Raw genomic sequence first — 26686 nt, 5'->3', positions numbered from 1 at the left:
AACACACAACGTGACTCAGAGCACTCTCAGTCCAGACTGTAAAGACGATTTGCACAAAAATATGTGAGATAGATAAACAGTTACCTGTTAGAGACAGATAAAAGTTAAGTAGGTTGTCCAGGGCTAGAGAAAAGATGCAAAAATCATAGAATGGTTTGGGTTGGAAGGGACCTTAAAGATAATTCATTTCTAACCCTCTCACCATGGGCAGCAACACCTCCCACTAGACCAGGTTGCTAAAAGCCTCATCCAGCCTGGCCTTGAACACTTCCAGGGATGGATCTTCCACAAAATGCAACACGGAAGCTACTGTGAGAAAATAGAATAAAATACCTTTTGCTTAGGCTGGCGTGGAGAAACAGAATATAAGAGAATTCTGCTACCTGAACAGCTTTTAAAAAGCAGCAAGGGAAAGGATGGAGTTGAGTACTTAAGTATTTATTTACATTTGGAAAGTTTTTTGGAAAATGACAACTTTGTCTCCTGGCCAGCAAATGCAGCATTTGTCTGCAAGCCACAGACTCATCCAGACATCTCAATCATGGCCTGTGTCCTGGATCTTTACTGTGTAAGATGTATGCCAGTCAAGCATCAAATCCCACTTTCTACAAGACTTGTAGGATTGTTTCAGCGACTACAAATGCAGGAGAAAGCAGCAGGCTGTCAGTCTGACCATTCTGAAATCCAACATCAAATGGGCCATCATTATAAAATCCAAGCCTTTTGCTGTTCTCACTTACTTTAAGAAAGCTTTGTTAAAATCTTCCAGCAGTTCAGCCTACCATATCAGAAGAAATTTTGGGTTACTGTTTGGAAACTAAATCATGAATAAGAATTGGAAAACTTGTCACGTGGAAGGGCAAAATACAAGGCCATGGATTGCATCTTTGAAAACAACCTGCTGCCAAGCCCCCCTCCCACCTCCCCAGGATGTAAAATCAAGGCCTGAAGAACTCCCAGCTGAAATGTTTGATCCGACAGAGGTTCTTTCTCTAGTTAGAGAGAGAAAAGAAGAAAAAAGAAGAAAGGTAAAGCTGATGCTGAAGAAGAAAGCACAATCATATTTTAAAAATGCTTTTAGAAAGAGGTGGTGGGAGCCCTGTCTACTGGCACAGCTGACATGATGTGGAATAAGCACACCACTCCACTACATGCACAGAAGCAAGCAAGAATACACCAGTGGGGAGACAGATGACTGTTTCAGTCACTGCTCTCTCAAGAAGTATCTTCTGACTAGGAACTGACTAGGTTTTAAATTACTAAATCATGCTTGCTTTTGTAAAAATGCAAAGTGTTCTTTGCCATTTCTTTCAGTCTTATAAAATCCCAAAAAAACATATCTACATTCTGCTGTATTCATTCTTTTATTCCAGGACACAAATGTCAACTCTGGAAAAACGACTTGTACTTTCTATCATGATACACCAAAGCATTCAGAATTAGTCACTTAATCTCTATCCAGGCTAAAATGGCTTACTAGAGAAATCTCAGCTTGATAAATTATGCATATGAATTCTCTCTTTTATGCAGTGTGTGTGATCATTTGAGCTATAACACCATTTACAGCTGCAGCAGAATGAACTGAGCAAATACTCTATGGTATAACCCAGTGTAAGTTAATAGTGGTCACAAAGCTCCTGCACATGGAAAGAAGCAAAGGCAAACAGCAGAACACTCGCAAGTGCTGCCAAAGACCTTTCCCATTGCTAAAGAAGGTGCCAGCAAATGTGTACCTCATCACAAGCAAAAGGCAACGACAGGTAGATATCATGCAAGCTTCTCTGTTCTTACGCTTCTGCTAACCTGGAACTATGAAATCCAAGCTGGAAACCCAGAAGTGTTTAAGTATTTGTTGGGGAAAAACAGACCTTCATGCAGACCATGAATCCTGCTGTCCTCCAAAGCTGCAATGTTTCTCTCACATCTAGCACACCCTCCATCGTAAGGATGGGTTTGTCACTTGACCATCCCACATACCCCCAGTGTACACACTCTGGTTCCTCTCTGAGATTCCAAAAACTGTGACAAACATTAAGCTAACCTGCTTTAATTTCACATTGTGACAGCAGGAACTGGGTTGAGACATCCTCTGTCAGCTGACTTTCAGTTGCAAAGCCCTTGAGCCTGGCACACAGCCTCCTGCAGCTCTAGTTTTAAGACGTTAGGGAGACAGAAGCAGCAGCTGGTTCTCCCCCTGCTTCCAGCTAGGTGAAAATTTCAATGACTGGTGGCAGAAAGAGTTAATTACAGGTCTCTTTTCTCTTCCCCTTTAGGAAAAATAAAAAGTTTTCTGAGTTCCAGCCAGAGGTACCTAGATGGCAAATAACTTCAGGAGGGATTTTAGACACTTGAGGAAACTGCTCAGAGAGTCACACGGCAGCAAGCTGACAGTTTCAGAAATGAGGATATTTCACTGGCGTTTGTTGAGAAAGTGAGTGAAAGGAAACAGTTTTCACAGCACAGACACAGCCATGGCTCACCAGGGACAGAGCACTGAAAGTGTCTCCCTGTCACCGTTTGCCTCAGGCCCAACAACAACACTCTCGATCCCCTCCCCCTCCCACCTAGGTAGGGAAGGAGAGAGAGAAAAAGAGAGAGACTTGGCTGGATTGAAGACTAAACTACACAGATTTAATTAAACACTAATGATATCAGAAAATATATACAATTATATACAGATATGTTCAGGTATGTGCAAGAGCCTCTCGCCTCCTTCCACCCCCAGCAACTCCCACAGCACTCCCCTGAGCTGGGAACAGTCCCAAAGAATCCTGGAGCTGCTGGAAAGAGAGCAGAGTGATGAGGGTCAGGAGAGCTCAAGCCTGTGTCGATGGTGCTGGATGGACGGAGTCCTCCCCGGATGTCGGCCATGGATGGAAGAGAAGAAAAAGAAGGAAGGAAGTTGTCCTCTGTGATCTCTGACCTTCCTCTGAGCTTACGTAGATACATGGAATGGAATATCTCTGGCTAGTTTTGCTGTCTGTCTAACTCAGCCTCCTACGGGGGGTTCATAGATCTCCCCGTAGTGTCTGAGATGGCAGAGTGAAGGTGCGACCTTGAAGACCCAGCAGTTAGAAAAACATTCCATTCTTATCAGCCTTAGTTGGAAAGCACTGTGACTAGTTAAAAGAAAGCTTGCTGAAGGAAAAAAAAAAAAAAAAATCAGCAAAAGGAAAATTGGCTTCATCCTGGCTCAAACCAGGACACTCCCTCAGCCATGAAGTCCACAGTCCTCAAGGTCAGTAACAGTTAATAACTGCAGTCTTGTTCTAGGGAGGGTACAAAGGGGACATAGACAGATCCATCCTGCCCTCCCAAGTGCAGCTCAAAGCACATGTAAGACTGAGAGGCAGAGCAGCACAAGAAATTGAGGGAGAGGCAGGAAAGGGAAGATGCTTTTTACTTTGCCTAAATACAGCTCTGAAATTAGTTAAGGTCAAACCCGATCACTTTTGGTACCTTAAAAAGCGCCCGCATGTCTGCTTATTTCTGCCACAACCGTGAGCAAATGGACCCAGCCCAGCAGTAAGAGTGGGGGATGCCTGTTAGGTCAGCACTGCTCACTGGCACTGAGATGTCTGGGACAGGGAGTCCCATCTCCCCAAAGGAAGGGATCACTGGAGGAGACGCAGCAGCCAAGACATACATGAATGTGGTGGAAGAGTGGGTCAGTGCTAAAGATCACCTAAGCTGAGCAAATTCTGGCTAGAATGCACCTTGCACTGTGCAGTGAGTCTCAGTACCCCAGCCAAGTGAAGGCATATGCAACCCCAGGGATGGGGACACCTCAGAGGAATAATCAAGTCTAAAAATATACCCATGAGATCCTTTGGGCAAAAAAACCCAAAACCATTTTTTCGTGTATTTTGAATCCATATGAATATATTTGGGAGGATATATGCAGGATCTACACTCAACTAGTTGAACACTTTCAGAGCCAGAGATGAAACTGTTTATTGAAATGAAAAGTGTAATTCTGATATTTATATTCTGAAGGATATGTAATACATCACAAATGTAACTCACAGAAGGTACCAGTTCATCTGAATTCTACAAAATTCCATTTGCAGAAATAGAGCAGAAGAAGTGTTAGAAGTGACAGGCTGGGGAGCTATTTCTATGCAAGATTCACTGGTATTTAAACCAGATTAAATTTCAAACTTTAAAAAGTGGCCTTTTAATGTGCATTATCTCCAATCTCTAAAGTATCGTATTGCCTAAGCATTCCCAAAAGCATATATTATTTACATTATTTAACATTTGCATTCTGACTGCAATCAGCTTTCTTTCAATAAAATAAATAAACTTACACAGTCTGTTAACCTAGAACCATTAAACTCTCCCTTCCATTATCAATCAACACTACTTTTCTGCTGACTGCAACTCAATTAAAATCCAATTATTTGAATAACTGGATGGAAATTGCTATCATAAAATGTACCTTTTTTATTAGGTAGGAAATTCACAGCACAACAATTACGACACTGTGGTTAAAAAGTGTTTTGTAACTTGGACTGGGAAAAGCTACACTGATGAACATGAAGGGAAAGACTGACACTTCTGGAGCAGGCTTTTGATTCTAAAATTGGAACTTTTGGCTAAGAACAGATCCAAAATGATGCAACTCTGCTATTGTTACTGTGAGCTTTAAAAGAGCTAGTCTTTCTCAGCCTCAAAGTTTGTTATTTCCACTAATGTTTAAAAAGTTATGTATTTGCAGTCTATCTCACCACTTTACCCACAGTGGTATTCTTAAATATACCAGTCATTGATACCAATGCTTTAAGTGATGTCTATACTAAATTCTGCAATTTCTTTTATTTCTTACATTAATTAATACCAGGTATGTAGCTGTTTTTTAAACTTCGTTTTTAACAGGACATCTCCCTAAATCTTCTTGCAGCTGTGTATCTTCTCTTTGTCCTGCAGGAACTCAATGTCATTTGAACAAATAGTCCTATGAGGAAATCCTCAAGTATAAATTTGCTTCTTAGTTTTCCATTACATCAGTTTTCTACCAGAGCTTTGATTTATTCGTCCCATTAATCCCAATGGATATCACATTCTCCTTTGCGCAATACTGAAAAGTTGAATATGACATTGGTAATACACGCAGATAGAAAACACCATCAAGCTATTTTAATTTCAGTTTGCTAACTCTAGGTACAAAAGAAAAAAAAAAAAAAAAAAGATGCTCTAGGCTTAAAGTCTAATTTTACAAAACAGACTTCAAAGATGAAAAGTTTTCTATTTTTTCAGGTGTAATTATTGAGGACTTACTTGGCACCTGGAAGTTACCATGGAGAACTCCTTTTAGGAACAAAAAAATTTCCCATCAAACATACCTCTTTATCCAATCTCAAATGTCTTTACATCATAATATTTTAAAGCAAGTATAGGTTTTCTAATGTATTTATTTTTAATGTAATATTGTCTCCCACATTGCATAAAATCATCAACTGAATGATACCTACTAGAGTTCTAATAAATTCCTACAGATCTGGTTCACTGAAGAATACACAGAGATTTTAAAATGGGATATTAGGTTATGATGGTGCACGTTTGACAAAATAACTTCAACCAATACATAGGAAAAAACAAAAAGAGCCAAAAAATCAAGGAGAAGAAAATGGAAACTGTATAGATAAGCAAAATCATTCCAAAATGTGATTGATCCTAGAAGAAACAACTCTTGATAGAAACAGTCATATTCATATTATTTTTCCATTGTGATTACTGTTGTTGACTTTTGTTCCATTTATTAGATTTCATACTTCTCCTTCCATTTTCCTTGTAACTTCAGGCAACACCCTCAATGTCTTTTTAGCTGCTTTACAAACTAAAAGCTGCAGGAAGTAGTGAACAGTGTTTATCAGAAGTGCATGACAGTTCACGAATATGCTGGAATCTGTCCATTACATAGAAATGTAAAATACTTTAGCATATATACAGTACAGCTCCCTATAAAACTAGCCCTGGAATAAATACTTATATAGGCCATTCAACTCTACAGGCCAGCAGTGTCTCTTAGGCAAGCTCTGAAAAACCTTATTGTAAGGGAGGCTATGAAGCATGTCAGAGTGCAAGCAATTAAGGCAGTCCTTAAAAAGTGATTATTTATATGGTGTATGTTAAAATCAAAGCTACTTACCCTTTTTCTCAAGTTGTAGGTCAAAATGAGATTTCTGGAGAAGGAGTGTGAAAAGGCTGTATAAAACTCCAGCACCTTCTGCAAGGCATCTCTCTTAATCACATGAAGATCACAGTAAGTCAAAGCCCTTACATTGGCACAGGACTGGGCAAGGGTAGACTCCTTCCAGAAGACATCACCAAAAACATCTCCTTTCCCTAGAGAAAAGCAGCAGCATTGCTTTCAATAATGGTACTATTTCCACCAAAGATATAAACGAACATACATGTAATTTATGCAGACATTATTTTTTACATACAATGCTAACAAGATAAGAATACTTGTTTCATAATTTTGGTAATGAGTAACTACATTGTTCTTGTTTTGAATGGTATTTTTCTCTTAAACCTCTGCTGTGGTGAAATCACTACTGCACATCACTTTTAGGACAAACAACACACAACTACATTCACAATGTCTACCAGGCTGTGGTAGAGATGGACCAGATGATCCCTTGTCTTACAAGTAAAACTTTGCCCGTAGCAATTCTTATAGCCAAAGCACCAAAATTATGTTAGTTTATTGACCTTACTGGTGCCATTTTAGATTTCATGCCCTAAATAAACAGCCATGTGTGAAAGTCTATATGAAAGTCAAGAGAACTATCATGAATAAAGAGGTTAAGAAAACTTCTAAATGAAACCCAGAACTCCCATCTCAGCCCTTGAGCTCTACTTCCACCATTATGTAATCTCCTCCATTAGATGACAAGTGCTTCCTCTTTGAGGAGAAGCTATCAGCCTGATGGCAAGCTATGCTGTAGTGCAATAACCTGTGCTTCACACTGATGTATTCCTAGCCTTCCACACAAGCCCTGTGCAGTTCACCTGCCAGGGACCATTTTAGTCCCTGAACACTTTGGAGGAAAGTAGGCTATATTTCCATTTTAAAAACATATATATGCTGAAACAACCTATTCCATAAGCACATCTGCCCCCCTCCAAAAAAAAAAAAATCAGGCAAAGGCACCATAAGGATACCCTGTCTTCTATCTCTAGCCTCTTCACACAGGACAGTGCAAACATCCAGAAATACTGCAAAGGCTGCATATCAGTAAGCATGGTGATAGTCCAAGAGCCTGGTGCAGTAAGCAACTTTTCATTTTAATGGCAATGACTTTTCACACTTACAATTATTTAATCATATGCTTCTCAGTATATACATTAAAAATGGCCTAGGAAAAAAAAGCTTCCATGCACTTAAAATAAATCTTAATCTACGAGGCTTTTAGAAGACAAACACATAATATATTCAAAAGTGAAGCGAAACAATTTTTATGCGCCATAAAAACTGATATGCTTCACTGGGTAAAAATGGATTGTTTGCCTTTGGAATAAATATGCTTTTACTCACAATCTTCCAGGCAATTAGCTAAACAACTGCTTTAATTAATGCTCTGGAATCTATCAAGTATTGAAAAGTGCCATTACTGATGAGCAACAGTTAGAGCTGGTAGTCCAAACATCAGGGAAGGAATTCTAGCTAATTTCTAAGTGTATTTCTTAAAATGTCCAGACAATTTTCTCTACCTTAAAATGACAATAGTTATTTTACTGCTTCACAGTAACATAAAGAATAATTAGTACAATGCAAGTACAATAAGCATGATGCTGCTTTGTCTACATATGAAACTACATACAACAGAAGTTAGTTATGTCCTTCTCTTTTTAAAATTTAATTCTGCTTTTCAAAGATAAAACTGCATCCTTCACCTGTGACAGCAACTCCAGTTTCCCTTTGTCATTTTTAAGTCCTGAAAAACTCCCCGTCCTGCAGTTCCCTGCCACCCCAGGGAGCTGCTTCCCATTCATGGCAACAGCAACACATGAAGGGGCTATGTCTGCTGGGTGCCCACTGAGCCAAACCACACAGAGAAAAGCAATGCATGAATCACAAACTGAGTCAGATCACAGGAGCCTCAGTTTTTAAGAAACAAACCAGGCAAACCAGAAGTTGCACAGTTATCTATCATTAACAATTTCCTTGAAGTTAATTGAGTTAACAGTCAGTGATCTTCTAGGCAAAAATCAATCCTAGTTTCCAGTTCGATTCCCAAAGCAAGGCACACGTGCAGGCATCACACCCCTTTGTTCCTGTCAAGTGCGTTTCCTATGTGACACATACCACAAGTATCAATCTACATTGTCAGATTCAAAAAAACCCTTGTGTTTGACATTCAGAGAAAAACAGAGCAAAAAAGAGTAGTAGGAATTCCTTATAGTAAGCAGAAATTAAAATTTCACCCAGGAGTACCTGCACTGGATTAGACAATTGCCCTCTTATCTATGATAAGAAACTGCACACTAGCTCCCTTCTTTTATATGTTCTCCATAAGTATGCTCAAACACTCAGAAAAAGGGGGGGGAGGGAAGAGCAGATTAAGTGGCTGTTTTTCAAAAATACCTGTAATTGCAAAGCAGGAAGAGTAAGGGAAGACTTCTAAGTGTGTCAGAAGGTGGTTGGCAAAGTCTAATGGCTGCATTAGAGAACCTGAGTAAAAAGCCTCATTTTACATATAACTCCAGGCTTTATGCATTTCATCTCACCTCAGAAGAAAGATTAAAAAGCTACTGAAATGCAGATGGCCATTTGTTTGTCAGTACTTTGCATTTCTCATTCCCAGCTTGCTGAATTCACATTTGCCAGGAACACTATCTGTCAATCACACTCAAAGCAGATGATCTAAGCTTTTACCATCCATCATTTATATTCCCTGCTGGATTTGTGGACTGAGGACCTTTTCCACCATCAGCTTGGTATCTACTAAAAAGCCAAATTGTTTTCTGCCTTTTATGTTTGCCTTTTTTAATTGTAACAAGCCCTCAAGCCCTGATATATTTAAATACTGAATAATCATCTTATAAAACCAGCACCTTCAATTTCTATATTTATTATTTCCAAATATTTTCTCCATATTAAATTTGCTATTTATCTTAAAAGTGAAAAGAGGATTTCCGTTACCACTGCAAATTCAGACTGAGTCAAGCAAAAGGTCAAGCCACATCCACTCTCCTGAAAGGAGGGCCAGTAATGAAGATCTGATTATTACAACTTAGCCAAGTGTTTTGATGATTCTGTTCAAGAAAAAAACAACACTTGCACATTATAGCTGTATTGCCTTGATGTTCCTACCAGAAAAATCCTAAGTTTTTTTTCACTCCTATAAACAGGGAGTATCTTAGAGAGAAGATATTCCACTTTACTCTTATAAAATATGACTCTGGAATGCTTTGACTCATTACCTATTTAGTTCACTTTTGGGTTTTGGTGTGATAGCAGCTGGGTGAGAAGATAAGGCCATGGATTCATGTGCTGAAGATCTCCCAAGTCAGTATGGACTTGGACGGGATTCATATGAATCCACAGGTTTTCAGTACATCAGACAAAATATTAATGTTAGAATCACTCTCAAAACAATATTAGTAGTTGTTATAGTTGTTACAGCAGCCAACACTAAAATCTAGATCACGTCCCTTCCTGATCTGTCTTCATCTCCGTGTCTGAAACACAGAAAAACTGTGGTCTGACAGTCTCAGCAGACCCAAAGATAAGCTAGAATAACCAAACACTGCTTGATGGTACCTCAGCAACAATGTAGCACTAAGCATATCTTGGAAATCAGGTGTGAGCAACCACTGTTATCCACGCTGCTGATCCACAGCAGCTGCCATGCCCACACAAAGACTTTCCCAGCACAGCTCCGAGGCACCCACACTGCCCTGGACCCTTGGGACTTGTTCCCCACCTCCAAGCTGTGGGAGACACCAGCTGCTGTAAAGACAAACACAAATTCTCTGTGTGTCAGTCTCTATTCTAGTGACTGCTCAGTTAAAATGCTGCTGAAACTTAAACACAAACAAAAAACTTGGCTTGGTTTTTCTTTCCTTGCCACCCCTCCTGGAATTGATTTGAACAGAACTAGAAGAGGATGTGAAGTTAGACCATGTCACAGTGTCCCACCAGTTGAAGCCAAGCATAATTCCACTAAGGACAGTGTATTTACCCCCTTGTTTTCAACGCCCATGATGTGAGACTTGGGTCAAACCCCCTCTGTGATCACCAGGTGTCTATCTGGCTAAACTGAAAATCCTTACTTCTCCACTCTTCCTTCATCTCCTCCTTATCTGAGTAAGCCACGCAACTTACATTTTCCCATTTTACAGATGGAAGAAAGATTCAAGGAAATGAGAGGCACCACAGCAAAAATATTTTTCCCTCTTGGTGCACTGCTTGAAGGCAATGAATATCTGCCAGCCAGAATAAAAAAACAGAGCTACCATTTGGCGTCAAGGTAGGGTATTCTGCATGTGTCCCAGAGAGAAACTGCACAACTTGTCAGCCAGTGCAGTTCAGTCCTCCAGCACAGTACAGCTGGCAGGAGACAATGCATGCCAATCATTTGCTGCTTGGGATTTTCTTAAGATTTCTCAAGTGCAAACTAAGACATGTAATGAGAAGTGAACGACCAACTGCACTGCAGAGAAAATACTATTTTTCATTAACCAGAGGTTTTAGTCACTCTCTTCCTCTAATAAAACCTTAAGGAAAAGTAGCTGAAGTATCAGCGCCACAGAAACCAGAGGAAATGTTACAGTGATAATAAACTGAAGTTGCACTTCCAGTGATTTGGCTGGTGCACAAATAGAAGCACAGTGTATCTGTTCATGTTTTAAAACACAGCTTGGCAACATTTTGCAGACAGTTTACTGTGATACTGCATCAATTTGCTCTGTTGAAGCACACTACTGTACAGACAAAATAAAAACATCTATTTTAGAGCCGGAATGAGAGGCAACAACATGAATTAGTTACAGCTAAGATTTCTATTATTATATTTAATTTGTTTATTTGTCTCTCTGAATAGAGGGTGGATTATATTTCACTGTGATGAGAGGAAGACTTTTAAAATGTCATTTGGGCCCTACAAGGCTTATTCAGAAAAGGCTAGAAAGCTTCACCGAAATCTGAATCATTTATCCTTATTTGCTTTATAATGGTTACTGTGACAAATGTTGTACGATTCTGGTCAGTTCGTACAAACTCACAAGGCACCGAAGTTACCAGCTCAAAAGCTAGAGTCACAAATGTATTTTAATTTATTTGCACTGATTAAGTAATAGGAAAAACAAAGCTCTAGTTGTGTTGTCATTGCATTAACAGTCATAGTTCTCTGATCAAAAAACCTACATGAGAGGTTCAAACGGCAATATCCTCAGTTACTCCCCGATGACTTAGAAACAGGCTTAATGTTACAGCTACTGCTCAAAGCTTACACTAAAGCCCTCAAATTTGATTTTTATTATTTAAAAAAAAAAAAAAAAGGATTCACAAGAGTTTAAAGCAATCGATTTTACCTTCTGAAATTATATAAAGAAAACCTTTTAAAAAACCTCACAAAGTTCATAGCTATAGTATACTTCATTTTATTTCATATTTCTAGTGACTCCTTGAGGATAAATTTAATGATGTTTCAGAAACATACCTCTGAAAAATAGTTATAATTTGAAGCTTGGAGAAAAAAAAGGAAAAATAAGTGTTCTGTGAAGGGTTTTTTTAAATTTTTTTAACCTGTCTTTTCAGTGAAAAAAAAATTCTCCTTCCTCCAAAATTCTGAGATAGAAACAAAACCCTAACCCAAACCAGAAATGAAAATCAACTCAGTGGTTCACCTGCCAGAAACCAGAGGGTTTATAGAAAACTGATTTATTTGTTAAATTATAATTTCTACCTCTTCATACCCTGCTTGAAGTATGCACACAAACATGATGGACAAGGCTTCCTAGCACAGCCTGAGATGTCAAGGAACATGGTGGAACAGCATCTCCGTTTCAGCTGCCAGTGTGTGGGGGATCACTGTTGCCAGCAACCTGCCAGACATTTACCATCTTGTGAAGGAGACTCCTTCCATGTGTGGCTGTGCCAGAATGCTTACGAGCACACTCTGCAAAGCTTAACAAATTTGCAATAATAAAACATGAAATCATAGAAAAAGAAAAAAACAAGCAACTTGAAATGCCAAGAAGTTCACAACTGAGGCCGGTGTTCACAGGGAATCTCCCTCTTTCCCAGTTATTCCAGCAAGTCGTTAATCAAGAGTTTTAAAAATCTGTTTCTCAAATACCATGCACAATCTTAGACTACCTCTAGAAGGTAGTGGGCAGGGGCTTCAGCAATTTCTACTATTAATGCTCTACCAGAAGTTAGACATAAAACAAGTAATGTGTGGTTGAAGTCTCAAAATAGGCAACTCCTGATGTCAACCCACACTACTTTTTCTAAATCTCTGGAGCACAGGAATAAGGAAAATTCTTTGTCCAAAACCACCATTTGGAATAAACCTATTTTTCTCAATGAAAATGTTGATGCTGCTCCCATATCCACCATGAAGTTAATTTTTTTTAATTAATGTAGACCTCTTTATGCCATTGTGTTTTAAAAAGTTTAGCTGGATCTCCATTTTGAATAATTTTGTTAATCGTGTGCTTGGACATGAATTGAGGAAATCAGGCTTTTAAAATCATTCCTTCAGTCAGGTTTGTTTAATCACTTCATAGAAACACGCAACTTGTCTGACCTGCCTGTATTTGTCAACCTGTAAAAAAGAAAAAAGCTTTGAACTATAAATAGAAAAAGCACAATAGAACTACTGAAGATAAAGCTGGATTTTTATTTTGATCATTCCTTTTTCAAAGCACCATTGCTCACGTTACAATCTTATTCAATAGCACAAACAATGCTGCGATGTTAGATATTGTCTTTTAAAATAATAAGAAAAACCTAATGCCATCCATAATCCTGCAGCCACCTCGTAAGCCTGTGAGCACAGCAGCTTGGTATCTTTCACACAGGGTAGTGTACCTAAATTTAAAACTCAGGTGAAAAATGGAGTAGAGAAGTAAGGGACTTTTTTCAGACACTTGACATTAAATAACAACAGTCCCCAAAACACAAATAAATTCTGAAAATGGGGTTGTACAAAAAGAAGTTTATTTTAGGAAAACTTGAGTTAGTTCATTCAGGTACTGGGGACAGTCTCAGTATAGCAGTCTGGGCTCAGTAGAGTTAAGTTATATGACAGCTTCAAGTCTGATGAAAGCAATCTTCACACGATTGTGTGGAAGATGCAATGTTTTTCTACTTAAGAAGGTCTAAGACAGACAACACTTCTGCACTGCTATTTTTCCTGTTCTAAAATAAACCATCCCTGTGGGGCAGTCACCCTTGCAGTTCGCACTGTCCTATCTGGATGCAAATCTGTCCCACTAAAATCTAACTCAAACCTCTTGTGTCTACATCTGAATGAAACGCTTATGGCTAAATGAGTAAGCTAAAGCAATTGTAAAGAAAACAAACAATTATTCTTATAAAGTTCCTTCAAGATCGCAATTAGATCAAATTAAATCAGCAGGAATTTCTCCACACAAAGCAAATGAAGCATTTAATAGCCTGCTGAAACAAAACATGGCACACCAAGCTCTCCTACAATATCATGTTAAAACCACAGTCTCCAATCTTGTCAGTTATAGCTTTGTAAATAACCATAACAGACCTGCATTTCAGGGACATTCAATTTTTACTCCTTCAACTCACATGTGATCTTAAAAGCAAATCTCTGCACATTCATTGCACACTTCCCCTCCCCTCCATCCCCCAAAAGGGATATATCCCACTTTCCCCCTGATGGGGAAGAAGGCAGCCCAATCTAAACAATTAATTCCCATTCTTGGCATTCTGTTACTGTACTTCCATAAAATATTTATTAAAAGTTAATTTTTGCTACTATCCAATTATTTCTATAATTTTCATTAAATCATCTAGGCACACATGCAGTTGGAGATGTAACATGAGAATTACCACTTCCTCTAGAAATGGTGAAGAGAGATTAAAAAGATCTAGACTAAAAAGCTGCGGGACCAAGGAATTACCCTGTGAACCCAAGCAATGGCATGACATCTGCTCAGCTGGACTTCTAGTATTAGCATCTCGACTACTGCAATTCCAAACCACCTACATTCTCACACTGCACTAAGGAAATGCATGCCTCCATAGTGTAAAAAAAGATAGAAAGTGCACTGAAAGACAGATTAGGTCTTCAAGCTTCTCTAAATTAAGAATCAGCAACTAGCTATGCAGGCTAATTTCATGCTTCTACTACAATCCCTTTTCCCCGGCATATTTCAAAGAAAGCTGCAGCCAGACCTTATGGTCCCTGCCTGGAACACCTTTAATTCAGGAGGAATCTTTTAAGAAGGCATTCGTTAAGTTAAAATGTAGCAAATATCTCCTGAGCATCTGTAAATTTAACTTTACAAAGACCTGCGATAAGGTCAGGTTTTCAGGTGGCCAGTGGCTCAGCCTGAAAGCTCTGCTCCAAAGCAGAGAAACTGAAGCTGCCAAATGAAGTGCATGTAAATGGTTGATCGCGCATGTAAATAGCTGTCTGTTTTTAACAGTGACAAATCAATCCATTTTCTCTAAGCACATTTGGATAAATGGGTAAGTTTTTAAGCAACAGTAGTTCAAAGAGGTATGTCAGTCTCAGATGGAGAAAGCAGCATCAGCCCAAATGGATAGGCTTAGGAAAGTTAAAAGCAAAGCCAAGTTGAAAATAGTCTCTTAATGGAAGTCCTGCACGACCTGCACTTCACTCAGTTCTCTTTGGGGGAGGGACTCTGTGATTTGTCTCTGTCTTCCACAAAGTGCTGAGGGTACGTCAGCGCTTCACCCTAGGCAATAACAACGGTGTAAATGGAGGAACAGGGAACTAGGGAAACAGAATTGTGTTTCATCCAAGCGGTCTCCCATCAGCTCATCTTCACTTCTACATCATATCACTCAGATACTTACACGTTAACATAGAAAATTATAGTAATACAGTGGCTTTTCTTGCTATGTCTTTCTTCTCTGACCCATTTGTATTAGAATGAATCACAAATAAATAAACCAATCACCTGGCTTACAGGGAGTTTTCTCCTTTTTTGTCTCTTTGACACATCAAATCCAAAGAATGTGTTGCAGAATATCAGTAATTTCTTTCTTTTGGCAGAAATTTTAGACAGAATTCAAAAATCCATCTTTCATCTCAACAAATCAAACTTCACCCAAAATGTATAAATTTATTTAAAGTTTTACCGTAAACATAGCAATTTTTTTTTAATTTACTCAATCTTTGTGTTTGTCTCTAAGAAAAATTAATGAGGAAGGCAATCTTAGGGGACACAAAAAAATGTACATCTTTTCACTGCTGTCCCATGTGCAATTTCTTCCAACTCAGTGCTCATATTAATCCAAGTCAATCAAAGTCAGTGCTTTTTTATAAGAACATAAGCTTGATCTGAAAATATACCTGTCTCTTGGGTATTACACAGATCTGGAAGGGTACTGTTCAAGTGTAAATGATACACTCCAAATTCCAGGGCTACACATTACACTTTTATATGCTAGTCTGCAAGGCTAAATTACTTCAGAACTTGAAAATGTTTCATATTAATTGGATCCTTTAAGGATTAAGTGCAGTTTACCTTTAGGTTAAGTAATGCTGTACAGCAGTCATACAAGACTAATTTAGAGATGCACTTCATTTCTCTATTGTAAGGAAGATACAGGCTACACTTTAAATCGCAAAGACTGCATTATTGACAGCTAAAGCTGAGCAAATAATTCACCTTGAATAATTTATGCAGTTGGTTTTAGTTTTTACTTGGAGAATATTTGACAGAAGATTACAGTCTCTCCAACGTACCTGTTAACTGAAATTACAGAATTCCTCACATGGTTTGCTGTTACATGCCTGATGTTCATAACCATGCTTAGTTGTGACAGGTAAACAAAACTTATGGCATAGGCTGTTCCGGCTGAACTATCAGCAACAATCACATTTCTTGTACAATGTAGACATTTTTTCCCATGTAGTTCCTCATTTTTTCTGGTGTAGTTTTATCAAGGACTTGACAAGTTTAGCTGAACATGAAATTTAAAACCAAATATCATTGCTTTCCTACGGGTAAGAAAACTGAGAGTACAAAGAAGTTAGGGAGGAAATCCTGACCCATCTCCTGCAGCATCCTTCAGTAACCTGGTAGCTACATTGGACAATATTGAAGGAGGAGAAAGTCTAACTAGAATAGTGAAAAACTTAGTTAACATAATTTCTTATCAGGATAGAGAAATCTTCAACAAAAGGCTTCACAGACTCTGAGAGGAAGATACACACACATATGGAAGGAAAGAGATTCCTTAGCTCAGAAACTGACACAAAAATTGATACACATTTATCCAAAATTAAATCTCACAGAACAACAAACACTTCAGTTTACTCTCCTCTCTGATTACAGTATTCACAAAGAAAATGACAGAGCTCATCAACTCTAATGCCAGCCAGAGAACTGACTCCAAATGCAAAAAGTTAAAGCTGTGGAGGAAAGAGCATCAATAGTCACTCTTCCAGGAGAACACCAATAACGAAATATTTCTATTCATTCACATACCAAGGAATCAGCCTCGTTTATCCTTAGTTATCTCTCTGCAGCAGCAAAGATAAGGAGTTCAGGTTTTCTTAAAACTGATTTCTGAAGGAATCTAGTCCACTTGATTTTGAAAGTCAGTATTATGGTAAAAAAGGGAAGTTACTGGTAAAGATGAGGAGAATATTCCCATCTTTAAATGTAATTTAAAAAAAAAAAATCTATTTCATACACTGATTAAATAGAGCAGCAAGATATTTTGAGATTTTCTTCTTGTGATGGACACTGAAGGAGGCATTATGGGATAACAGGCATCACAAACTAAGAGGGTTTAGTTTGTTCTACATTTCCCATGTGAGCCCAACATGGCAAAAGGTAGTAAGTTCTTGACATGCAACTTAGATGCAACATGTGATTCCAAAACAGAAGAGAATCAGTTATCCTCCTACTTCTCACCTTTTTAGTTTCTTGAATGACTCAAAATATTACGAACTTGAATCCCCAGAACACTAAATTCACCATATACTATATATGCAAACCTGTTCAGAAGTAGAGAAAAACTGAACTCAGCGTATTTATTAGCCTACTCATTTTCCAGTAGACATTCCTCTCAGGAGAGTTGGGGGTGTGTGTTCAGAAAGAGTAACCAGCTGTTTTCTTCTCTTTCGCCAGGCTGCTATGAGTGACAGGTACTGGATTAAGCCACCTTGAAAATGTACCTTATCAAAAAGGGTCTGACATAATCAAATGATAAATATCACATCCTCAATCCTCCAGACACCCCATAATTCATATACATCTATTGGATTATCACACTCTTTTCTCCTAGCTTTGCCTCAGAACATTTTTCACACCACTATGAGCTTCTTTTTAATGACTCCAACCAAAAGCTGCCATAAATTAACACAAAATTTGTGTATCACTTTGACATTAATAAAACTAGTTGGAAATTTTTTAACAAACGTGGATTATCAGCAGGGCATGGGAGGGAGGCAAGGAATGCAGGCACTTTAAAAATAAGTTTTCTGAAGTCAGAGAAACCCGAGAATGACCAGGATCCCAATAGTCAAGTAGTTTCCATTGACCTGGAGAAACAGGGTTGAAGCAATCTGGAGATGACTGCCTTTCCTATTTACCTATGTAGAACAGGAAGGACAATAAAATATACCTCACCAGGCTGTGGTAAAGCTGACTTATCTGAAGCTTTTTAAATAATGAGTTAAGTGCTTGAATAGAAGAGGCTATAAAAATGCTCTATGCATCTATATTTGTGCACAATGCGTATCATTAGCTGCAAAACTCACCCAGTATAGCAACAACTTCATCATCCTGGATTACTTCCAAAGACCCTGAAACCACAAAGCAAAGGCTGTCGACGCTCTCTCCAGCATGGTAGATCAGATCTCCTGGGGCACAGTGCACTGTCTGAAATTCCATGGCAAGTGCTCGTAGGCACCCATCGCTCGCCAGCCGGAAGGCCGGGTGCTCCTTGAAAACTTTGCGGTTCAGATGCACGCAGATATCTGCTCTCATGTCCTTAGGGCATATCTGCAAAACCTGAGAGGGAAATGAGGCAATCAATTCCTGTGCATGGCCTATATAAGACTATTATCCCTAGTTTACCACACAAGCGTCAAGAACTCCTTTCCTCCTCATAAACTCAGTCCACACAACTATTTTCATGTTATTTATACACATAAGCCACCATACTAGCTTATTCTACTTTACAGTACCTGAAGGAAAATAATGTTTTCATCTCAGCAACATGCTCTGCTGGATATCGAATTACCAGGATAAGACCTCAGGTTTTTAAGATGATAAAGCTGTGAGCACAGCAGTAGAGAAAGTGGTGGAGAAAAGCTTCCTAAAGGATTGTTTCTAGAGGGTAGGTCACTCTTTTGATAGGCAGATTCCATTAAAAGCCTGCACAAACTGTATGCTCCAAGTGAGAACATATTGTATAGAGAAGTGCAATCTCATCTCCCTTTAGCAAAAAAAAAAAAAAAAAAAGAAAGAAAAAAGTTTTATTTACTCATAATATTGAGATCTGCAGGTAATCAAATTCCCTCCTCTGTGGCAGTAACAAGTTTTTTTGTTAACATAAGAAGAGGATTTTAAGGTACAATACTGTACTGGGCAACTTTTGATCTTCCAAATGCAATATTACTCACAGTAATTAACGATGAGTGCTTCCAAGGGTACACAACCAATGCTTAGCACAGGGGTACCAGTCAGGGCTCTTTCTGAAGGTTTTTAATATAGTACAGACAGACAAGTAGGAAGAATACAGAATTACTACTGCATCAAAAGTTCCTGGCAAAAATACTGGAACTACACAACATGAAAAAGGTTTTGGGATGATGACATCCTTGGAGAACAGTATGTGATACATCTCAGGGCATACTATGTGAGAAAAACATTCAATAGTAGAAGTCTGCCTCGTTGTTGTTTTTTAATCTGTAATACCTAGTCCATCCAATTAAGAAGCACTCTAGGTAAGCTTCAGTTAGTCCCAGACACTGTCCTGTATGGAAAGAGATGGCTGCTTCAATGCAAACACTCCTGGAAAACATAAAGGTAACGAGGGAAGCACTATGGCTATCCCTGCACCTTGCAACTGGACTCTGTGCAAGATGAGAACATAAAACCAAACTCCTAACTCTGTGCACAGCACTGGTACCAGATTCTGTGCTTACTACTCCAAAGGCAAAAGTCTCTACCACAAACATACTCATCTTTGATCCACCTCCAAGCAGACCAGCTGTTACAGATATGACTTTGAAAGAGACATATTTTTAAGTGAAGGGTACTCATGGATGATCTCTCTCGGCTGCCCCACAGGGAGCAGCAGCCAAACCTGCCAGTTCTGTTTTCCAGGCTCACAGAAATGGGCTGGGGCAGCAAGACCAGCATTTAACATAGAACACAGGCAGCAGCAGCCGCAGCTGTCTTTGCCACTATCTCATTTACTCTGGCAGCAAAAATATTCTGTATTTGCAGATACTTGCCAAACTTTGCTACTGACATTATACACACACACTTCACCATTGCTTGAATATCACACAAAATGGTTGTTGTAATAGAAATAGTAAGTAATAGTAGTAAGAAGAACTGAATATAAAAGAGAATATTTAAAATTATGCTCTTATCCCCAAACCCCTTGGTTTTCCAGTCTAAGATGAAGTTAACTCATTTTCCATTCTCCATTTAGAAAAGTTGTTTCCAGACTTCACAAAAATTAAAGGCATTAAGTACATTTGAGAGATACAGACAAATGGCAGAAGCTTTTCATTTGTATGGGAGGTAAGAAACATATCTTCATGGACTAATTTTAGAATCTTTCAGCAGCTCTTGGTTAAATTTTGTTATACTGGCATTTTCTAGACTTACAGACTTTGCTTTTAGCTGATTATTCACTCTTTGGCATGCCTACAGTTTACAGTGAACTGACAAATTTGTGCTCAACAAAACAGTGAGAAGATTGATTCTGTGCTAAGTTTATCTGCCTCATCTGTAGAAAGCACTGCACGACACAGCAGCACAACTACCACTGTCCTGTCACAGGAGCAATACATGTTTTATTCACTGCATGCCATCCTAGAAGTTATATGCAGGCATCAAACCAACGGAGCTCAGACCTGAGAGCTTGGCACAGCCTTGTATCTCCTAGCTTTTGCTATGCAGCTGAAAGTTGATCTCTTGGTTTTACAGTCATCACTACTGGCAGTTCAGCTATGAGGACACCAGTTATTTAAAATTACACCATGTTAAGCTCTTTGATGTCCGGATAATTGGAGACTTTTTTTTTTTTCCTTTTTATTAAGATCATTCTCTAAGGCTACAGTGAGTTGTGCTTGGTTTGGTTATCCTGCTGTCTCCAAAAGCATCCTTAAGGCATTTCTCTCCTTATCAGAGGAAGCCAAGAATGAACTTTGAAGATAAGCTAAAACAAACATATTTATGTAGTAATTTTTTCTTCTTGCTCTGTTAAAATGATGAGAGGAGTTTGTACGAGGGGGGAGAATGAAAGCACCAGCATTCATTGCACCATATATCCCTGGACATTACCTCTCCACCTTCCCCAAATCTACCTGCCTCAAAACCCATAACCCCATCCCCCAAAGGTAATTTGTGAGAAAACAGGCAGCTTCTAATCAGCACTATCCAGTGGTAAAATACCTTTTCTTTCTAAAAGCTACTATGACAGTCAGTGCTTCCCAGAATCGTGGTCTGGGATCTAAATGGCAGATACGCTGAAGACCATTTCAGAAAGCAAACAGTACCCTGTGTACCCACGAGTCTCCAGACAGCCCAGTGCAAAGCCACATCTGTTCCACCCCTTCATAATGATGCTGTAACAGCTAGACAGAAATGAGACTGTTTACTCTTTGACTGCATCATCTACAGTTTTGAATACAAAATTAAGCTGCCAACCAGAAGGCTGGTGATCATGCTGTTATTTCCAGAATGAACCATCTCACCTATCACATCTCTTTACAAGCAAAAGAAAAACAGTATCAATCTCCATAAAAGCTAGCAACTAATATGAAAGTGTCAAGTAGTTGCTTTAGAACATTTTTTCTGGTGCAGGCCCATTTTTTACTTTAAGAGACACAATGGGAATCTTCCTTGTAAATTCAATGCATTACGATTAGAATATTTGCCTCACATAAGGCAGATTTCAAACAATACATTACTATTACAGTAATGACCTACAGCCTTCATTAATATATTTCATCTGCGCACATAATACTACATTTGAATTCTATAAACACATTAGACCTTTTAATTTAGTTATTTATTTGCTGAAAACTAAGCTCTTTCCTTCAAGACTTTTGTACTATTTCATGACATATATCAGCAGCACATACATACTTTTACCACTAACATATGTCATTATGACAGAATAGTTGAAATACTGTATTTGAAAGTTTAAAATTAAGGGAAGCTACTACTTCAAACTATTTAAAGAATATTTGTCTTCCTTACCGAGAAAGTACCTCCTGTTTATTTTAATGAAATACTTTCAGGATGTGACTTTGTTTCCTTGCAGTTTAATTTACTTACCTTTTCAGTATCTATTCCTCTGGACATTGACCAGGTGGAAACAATGTAATCCATCACACGTTCACTCAGTCCTTTAGGGACCTGGTAGAGCTTCAGAAAGTCCCGGACACTGTTCAGCATTTCATGGTATCTGTTTGTATTAGCATACATTTGCTGAAATATGGTTGTCACATTACCAAAAATGGTTGCATACAGAAGGGCTGTAAAAAAAGAAGAGAAACAATAGATATAAAACATAATAACTTCTGATGATCAGTCTGTGTTCCACTGTGCTGTAAGACAGGAAAGGCCAGGCCCACTGAAACGGGTGCAATATCAGTGCTTTGCCGGGAACGCCTGATGAGCATGAGCATTTTATACGTCACCTTCAGCACTACAAACTGAGGACCACCACTTACTTGTGCTGCAACATGGAGCTCTCGAAACACGACTGTTTGTCACTGTCCATCAAACAATTCAGTAGCATTCAAACCCTTATGAAGCCACAGGAGACGACACAAGAATTTTAAGACAAATAGCTTGACAACAAATACTTAAAAGTTTCATCCCTGGTTTATAGCGCCTGTGTTGAAATGCCATCAGTGACAGATTTCCAAGCTTTAAGTGCATTACCACAGTAGTAAGCCCAGTCATCATTACCCACCTCAGTGTGACAACAACAATGCATCAAAGCAGAAGACGGAATATGTAATAAACAGCTACCATGGGTCAGTGATTTATCAATGTAAGTTTAATAATACATAAAAACTCGCATTATGTTTTATATTCTTCGGGCAGAAAAAGAGCAAGGCCCGAGACAAGAGCTACAGCCCTCAAAGGCAGGCTGCTGCACAGCCCTGCTGCCTTCATGCAACACAGTTATGAAGCCAGCTGGTGCATCAAGATGAGTTTAAGAATAAACAAGAGAGAGGAAAAAAAGGCAGTATTTCCAGGTGCGGAGAGAAACAGATGAAAACAGACAGAACTTGAGAAGATCCTCCTGCCAAAGCCCAAGACAGAACAGCAGGCTGGTGGCAGTCTTAATGGTCCTGTTTTGATGGCTTCCAGAGGCTGGGGCTGAGGCTCTTCCAGCTGTTCCAGCCCTGAATGAAGGGAAGGACAGGAAGCCTCAAGGGGAGCTTTCCTAAGCTGCGGATCAGGTCAGTGACATGTGAGAGCCTGGCTGCACAGAACAGTCAGACAGCAGACGCGCCAATAACCACCAGTAAGTGCTATGGCTTGCTGGGCAGGTTCTTCCTCTTTATCATCTCCTGCCCCCCAAAACTGGCACCAAGTTTTCAGTATCATCTCTCTCCCGCTCGAGGCAAAAACAAATAATTGAGAAGTCGTATTTACAAAAAATAGGATAATATTTTGCATTATCCAAATACCTCTTTTTGCTGTGTATTTCCTCCCTCATCCCCTCTTTTAAAACAAAAATTACATTTCCTCATCCCATTCATTTCTTTGAGAATGCAGCTATTTATTCAGGTCAGTGTTACAGGCAGATATCATTAAGCCAACTCAGGTGTTTTAAGATTTTATGACCAACAAAAATCTTTGACAATGTGCAAGAGAAACTTACAGGACTGTCTTTTCCCTGATCATTGAGAGATGAAATTTAAATTTAGTCTTGCTCAAAGCCTTTACAGTGCTGCTCCCTACAAAATTCCTTCTTTATGCTGTGTGACTCCTTTTCTTTTTATGAGTTCCTGTAGAGACCAGCTCTCCGCTTTTCCAACTACCCCTCTGTACAGATGGGTATAAATATATATATATAAAAATGAGCAAATTCAGCTTAAAAAAAGTGGAGAGTATTAATAAAGATACAGTGACCAGAAATGTATAATTATTTCTCTGTTTGACCTTAACTTGTGCCTGAGCTAAACCATGTGATATAATACCACCAAATCTATTGCAACGAGTACTGAAGAATGGAAAATGCTTTAAAAAACAGATTTACTAGAAATGCTCCTTAATCCATGAGTATTTTGTATTTGAACAGCTTTACTTTTCCCTAACTATGTCCGGTTTTGCTCTCTGTTATGCAGACACAAACACAACCCTACAATATCACTACCTTAAGCCTTACTTACATGGACTTTTACCAGGTTCCCTATGAGAAACTGAACACAAGACCTTCAAAACTGCGAAGTCTCACTGGCAGGACACTGCTGGAGCACGAGTCATCCACAAACATCATTCTTCTGCCAGTCAGTATGGCACTGAAAACATGTGACAGATTAGGAAGAGGGTCACAAGCAAATTGTTATCTGTAGATTTCTGGGCAACCATGCTTCTGTGCATACATCTCTCCCTTTATGGTGAACAGTGAGACTTGGGGTTTCAGTACCTTGGCACACATAGCTCTATGTCAGCAAAGGTAAAACGGAGCCCTCACTCCATCCCATTACTGTCCAACTACACGATGCCTAAAGAAAAACCTAAAATTTGGTTCTTCATTTTGATTATTATGAGGTGAGCCATCCTAGAGCCATTTCCACTGCAAACTGCAGCTCCTCTGCTCTAGCACTGACAATTATCTTGGCAAGAAAAATTATTCCTGCCCATATTATTAAAAAAAAAAAATCCCTAAACTTAAAATCCTTAACTTATCATTAGCTAACCACTTCATTACTATTAAAGACACATTAAATACAAGGATTATTGCAGCCTAATTTTGGGTAGATAAATTAGCACATTAAACACTGATCTCTTCTGCATAGAAATAGCTAGCTGTGTGCCTTCCCTTCTTTTCAAATCAATAATGAAATGAACCCACTGCAGTACACTGCAGCCCCAGAAAGATTTCAGAAACACTCTCTCTACTACAGGAAGAAAGTTGGGCAATTTATGACAAAGCAAAAACTCCAACACCTCCTCTCTGTGAATGTCAAGATCCCTCACAAAAGACACAGCCCTCCCCCTTGATATTAATATTCTTTTCTGACAATAGAGAAAGAAAAACACATTGTCTCCAACAATATGGCTATCCATTTACAATGCAGTCTGTGTCACCCCATTTAAACCAGTGTTTAAATAACGTCAAAGATAAAAGCATAGTAATTTCAATAGCCAATTACCTGCACAAGTGAATCATGAAGGTCAGACACAGGTTGGAAAGGTGACCAAATCACCTGCTACTTTTAATGATGTAACAAATAAGAATAGAGAAATAAATACAAGTCAGTGTAGGTCTCAGCTACCACAGTAAAAGATCTGGGATCTGATTTTAGAGTTATAAGATGAAGAATTTCTATCTGTAAGAATGAGAGGTTTGCAATTACCCCAATTACAGATGTAAGTGCTGCATGCGGTTCCTGAGATGAATCATCAGATTGATGATGATTTGTTCAAAACGCACTCATCCAAAGAAAGCCCTCGCATACAAAATCTGCGCATAAGAACTATGCAGCAACAAGTGAGACCAGGCTTCAACTAGAGAACCCCCTTTTACACCTTTCCGCCAAGACTTACAGTGCTTTCTAAAACTGGACTGCCTTCTTTTTCAGTTTCTGGAAAGCTGATCCAGAACTCCTGCCTGTCTGCCTGCAAGTCCTATTTCACAGTTAAAAAAACCAAACTCCTTAATACATACCTAAGGCATAGACTGTGCTAACCTAAATACTACTCAAAGAGCAAGCAACCTGGATTTACAAATAGTAGGTGGTTTAAATATACAACTGCACTTTCTTTCACTAACAAGTTGTTGGTTTATAACAATTTATTGATTTTATAGATGGCTGAGACAAAGTAAAGCCTTGAAAACCTGTTGCACTATCTCACTTCTCACTGAAGAAAAAATAACCTTTAATTAACCACAAAAATTGCAAACCTCAGAGGCATTTTTCAGAGAATACATTGTGAGATCACACAAAATTAACATTGATCAGATAAAAATAAAAGCAAAAATTCATAATGGTATGGATTATAACAATGGATTATAACATAATCCTATCAGAAAAGCACTGGTTTTTAATGTGCAATTCGAACTATATAAGAGCTTACAATTATTTGAGATTAAGGGTCTTGATTAGTGGTAATTATACCCAATTATGGGTAGAGAGCATGCAGTTAAAAGAAAAAAAGCTGAACCGTTAATTACAGCCTGCAAGCAAATACCAAACTGAACAGGTATCTATCAACTAACTGTTTACAGCACTAGTTTTGATAGAATTTTTATTTGCAGCCCTGCAATTTGAAACCAAAGCATGTAACAATTTACTTACTGAGTTTCTATATAACCTTCTAGAACAGAAGAGAATTTAAATAGGTTGCCTCATTTGCTATCAAGACAGATGCAGAGCTGCTTAATTTGCTAGTTCTTCAGAAATTTTGTATATTTTAAAGTTTCCCACTTCCAATTTTCTATCTGTATTTTCTTTTCTATTAATACAATGTCTAGGGATATAATTTCATTTAATTAGTGAAGAATAAATGTAAACAACATAGCCATAATCCAATAGGTCCATATTATGAATTTCCACAACATATTTACATAACATTTTCACATGATATAAAACAAATTACAACTGCTACTATCTTCTTAGCTTGTACATCCATTTCTGATCTTCATAACTTGGGGAAAAAAAAGACATTTTTTGAAGTGAAAGTAAATTCCCAGAGGAGCTCTACCCCATGCTGTTCCAGGGCCTGTTAGATCCTCCTCTTCTTATATCTCTCTGTTCTCCCAGACTGAACTGATACACTGCTCCACCTCCCTCCTTTTTCACTCCCCCAGCTTGTAATTTGCACCTCATCTTAGGTACCCCAGAAACAAAAGCAAGGCAGTAGCAATGGCAAAGATTAAAGAACTGGCCCACTACTATCAACCCAGCAAGTCTGCAAATCAATTCAAAGGCAAAGAGCAAAGCAAAAAATCAGAATAGGCCGTGAGGGACATAAGCATTGAGCGACCTGGCAGAACCACTTGACTTCTAGGATGAAAGATGAGAGACCACAGGCAAATTTTATTAAACCCTTAGTC

At 38.6% G+C, this 26686-nt stretch overlaps 1 protein-coding gene across 3 annotated transcripts in view; it reads right to left on the bottom strand.

The window, feature by feature from the left end:
* KCNH1 (potassium voltage-gated channel subfamily H member 1) overlaps positions 1 to 26686 on the bottom strand; it is a 185187-nt gene that overhangs the window by 70499 nt on the left and 88002 nt on the right. For 2 of the 3 annotated variants that reach the window (XM_051613521.1, XM_051613523.1), the window contains exons 8-10: positions 21721 to 21920; positions 17958 to 18210; positions 6152 to 6348 (exon numbers count right to left, since the gene is read on the bottom strand). In XM_051613521.1, the coding sequence (XP_051469481.1) occupies positions 6152 to 6348; positions 17958 to 18210; positions 21721 to 21920 (650 nt within the window). Of the gene's footprint in view, positions 1 to 5730; positions 5847 to 6151; positions 6349 to 17957; positions 18211 to 21720; positions 21921 to 26686 lie in introns of those variants that run through there. The other variant, XM_051613522.1, reaches the window with a different exon arrangement.

This window comes from Apus apus, chromosome 3 (assembly GCF_020740795.1).
Source record: "Apus apus isolate bApuApu2 chromosome 3, bApuApu2.pri.cur, whole genome shotgun sequence".
NCBI lineage: Eukaryota > Metazoa > Chordata > Aves > Apodiformes > Apodidae > Apus > Apus apus.
The sequence above is the reverse complement of the archived record's forward strand: the minus strand, read 5'-3'. Positions and strand labels throughout refer to the sequence as shown.